The sequence below is a fragment of the Psammomys obesus genome, unplaced genomic scaffold (assembly GCF_907164565.1).
Source record: "Psammomys obesus unplaced genomic scaffold, mPsaObe1.curated_primary_1811, whole genome shotgun sequence".
Classification (NCBI taxonomy): Eukaryota; Metazoa; Chordata; class Mammalia; order Rodentia; family Muridae; genus Psammomys; species Psammomys obesus.
This window is the reverse complement of record NW_026591086.1, coordinates 55634728-55637267: the sequence shown is the minus strand read 5'-3', so window position 1 is coordinate 55637267 and position 2540 is coordinate 55634728. Positions and strand designations below refer to the sequence as shown.

The 2540-nt window shown below is 45.7% G+C and overlaps 1 protein-coding gene across 2 annotated transcripts in view; it reads right to left on the bottom strand.

Moving 5' to 3' along the window:
- Positions 1-275: 275 nt before the first annotated feature.
- The window catches only part of Gpc6 (glypican 6), a 1089239-nt gene continuing 1086974 nt past the window's right edge, over positions 276-2540 (bottom strand). For both annotated transcript variants that reach the window (XM_055609996.1, XM_055609997.1), the window contains one exon: positions 276-762. In XM_055609996.1, coding sequence (XP_055465971.1) covers positions 560-762 — 203 coding nt within the window. In that variant the 3' untranslated portion in view covers positions 276-559. The remainder of the gene's footprint in view (positions 763-2540) is intronic.

The window sequence follows — 2540 nt, the reverse complement described above, 5'->3', positions numbered from 1 at the left end:
ATGCTTTCTCGAAACTCAAGCATTTTGTAAACCTCACTTCTCACAGACCTGATAGCATGAAAATTCCTTTATTTTCCTTCCTTTATTTGTTTTCTTGTTGAAAATGCAGTTGTCTTGGGGTTTGGCCTGATTTGAAAAGGAAAATTATTTTCTTCCCATCTTATTTAAAGTGGGTTGTAAAAAAAAAAAAAAAAAAAAAAAAAAACAAAAAAACAAACCAAACCAAACCAAAACAAAAACCCCTCACAACGTGAAATTCCTTTAATTTTGCAGCATAAAAGCAAATGACGGTAAGAAAAAATCTCTTGGTACGAAAGATTTGAGTAAGAATTCTCTCTGGAGTAAGCGAGGTCGCCCAGACGGGCGAAGGGCAGAGAAGCAGGCCGTCTGGCTCCCAGAACTCTTTGGGAAAACAAAAAGGGAGGCAGATCCGCGAGACTGCTCTCTTGTCATAGAAAACGGCGAGTTTTGTGGCACGGTCCATTGTCCAAGTGTAAGAAAAGAAGGGAGTTGGCCACTAAAGAGCTAAAATGCAGTTTCGTTCGACCAAAGCCCAGGATTATCTGTAGCGTCTCTGCAGGGCCAAGACCAGGCCGACCAGAGGCCAGGAGACCAGGGAGTAGCTGAGCTGCGCGCCGGAAGATTCCTCTTCCCTCCGGTCGGGGTCCACCGCAGGGGCCTCGGTGGTGACAAACTCGAACTCAGTGGGACACACATCATCCATGCACCCGCTGCCGCTGCCTGAGCCGCTGGATTCGTCGCCTGGTGTGGGAAGATGGACAAGGACAGTTAGAGCGGTCAGCCGGGAAGAGAGACCAGCGCCACAGCTTTGGCGTGGTGTGGGAGGGACAGCCCTCCACCAAAGCCGGTGCTCGTCTGCACCATACACTTCTTCATGGGCAGGTTGGCATGGGCTAGAAACAGGCTGACACACAATAACGGAGTAAACTTGTCATGGGTGGCCTCCCAAACACACGAACATCAGACACTTCTGGTCAGGGTGTATGTGACTAAGAAACTGTGTTCTGGAGATGGAGACATGCCTTAGCTGCTAAGAGCAGCACTGCCAGGCAGAGGGCCCCGTTCATCTCCCAGGATCAATGCCGGGCAGCTGTAACTTACTGCACCTGTGACTCTATTCTGGGAGAGCTGGCCCCTCTTCTGGCCTCTCCCATCGCTAGCACACACACTCTGTCTCCTCACACACACAATTAAATGTATCTACCCTTAGAAACAGTTCTGTTCTTTGCTCCTTTATAATCAGTGCTGCCGCTTTAAGCAGATCGCTTGCTTTTTAGAGACAATTTTTTTTCCCTTATTTTTTGGAGTCCAGGCTGCCACAAAACTCATGATTCCCCTCTTGTCTCCGTCTCCAGAGTGCTGGGGTTAAAAGTGTATGTCACCTTACTGTCCTTAAAAAGACCTTTCAAAGGCCATTTAAGGCAAAGCATAAATTAAAGGCAAGCCCTGCAGGCAGGAGGCTGCAGAAAGAGCCACAGATAGCTGTGAAAGGCAGCCATTCTTGTGCTGGCCTGCTTCCCCGGCCAGCCATGCTCTTGTCCTAACAGCAAAGACGAGCCCTTTTTCATGCAGCCCCTCTCTAAGCCACACACAGGTAAGCTACGTCCTGTTGCTTACATCCCTATGACCCTAAATGTGACATGGTTTCTCTGTATTTTTTTTTTTTTTTTTTTTTTTTTTTTTTAGTGTTGGAATACTCAAAGGAAGGATCCTATCATGTGACTGTAAGAATTCCACCTGTGAAGTTCAGGCTGAGAGCTTGATTGTAACACAGGTGCAGCTGGGAACTCCCAGTAGCTTACAGACGCTTTCTTATTCCTAGGACACAGCAGGGTATCTGTGACAGAGGCTGTGTGGCCCAGAATCCTAACAGATTTATTAGCTGTCCCCGCTTGATTCAATGTCCACACCCTATGCAATCTGAGGGAGCTATCTTTCCCTTCTGCCCACCGTGTCTCTGGGTTTAATTATCATGTTTCATTGTTTGGTTCCTTCATGTTTGATAATATAGTCATCCAACTATGGAGCAATATGAATTTGCCACATGCAAAGATAAACCCATGAGAATGGCTTGATGTCTGAAGAGAACCCGCTAAAGCTTACTCCTATGGCATGGCCTCAGTTTCTCCCCAGCACTATGGACCATGGAGTTCTACTGTGACTGTATCTATGTCAAACATGTATGCATTTTCTTGCCATTATTCCCTGAAAAATAAAACAACAATTATTTACATGAGATCCATTGTATTAGGTGTTATCAGTAATCCACAAAGTGTTTTAAGCATGTGGAGAATCGTGTAGGTTATATTATAAATGAAAAATCATTTTTATCAAGGAGTTGAGCAGCTCTGACTTTGGGTTTCTGCAGAGGGTTTAAGAACCAACCCTTCCCACTGTGACAGCTACCATGTGCTTGCTACCTGAAAGTTCTCCCCAGCACCTGGGCTTGTACTATTTATTTGCTGCTTCTTTTTCTTCTTCTTCTTCTTCTTCTTCTTCTTCTTCTTCTTCTTCTTCTT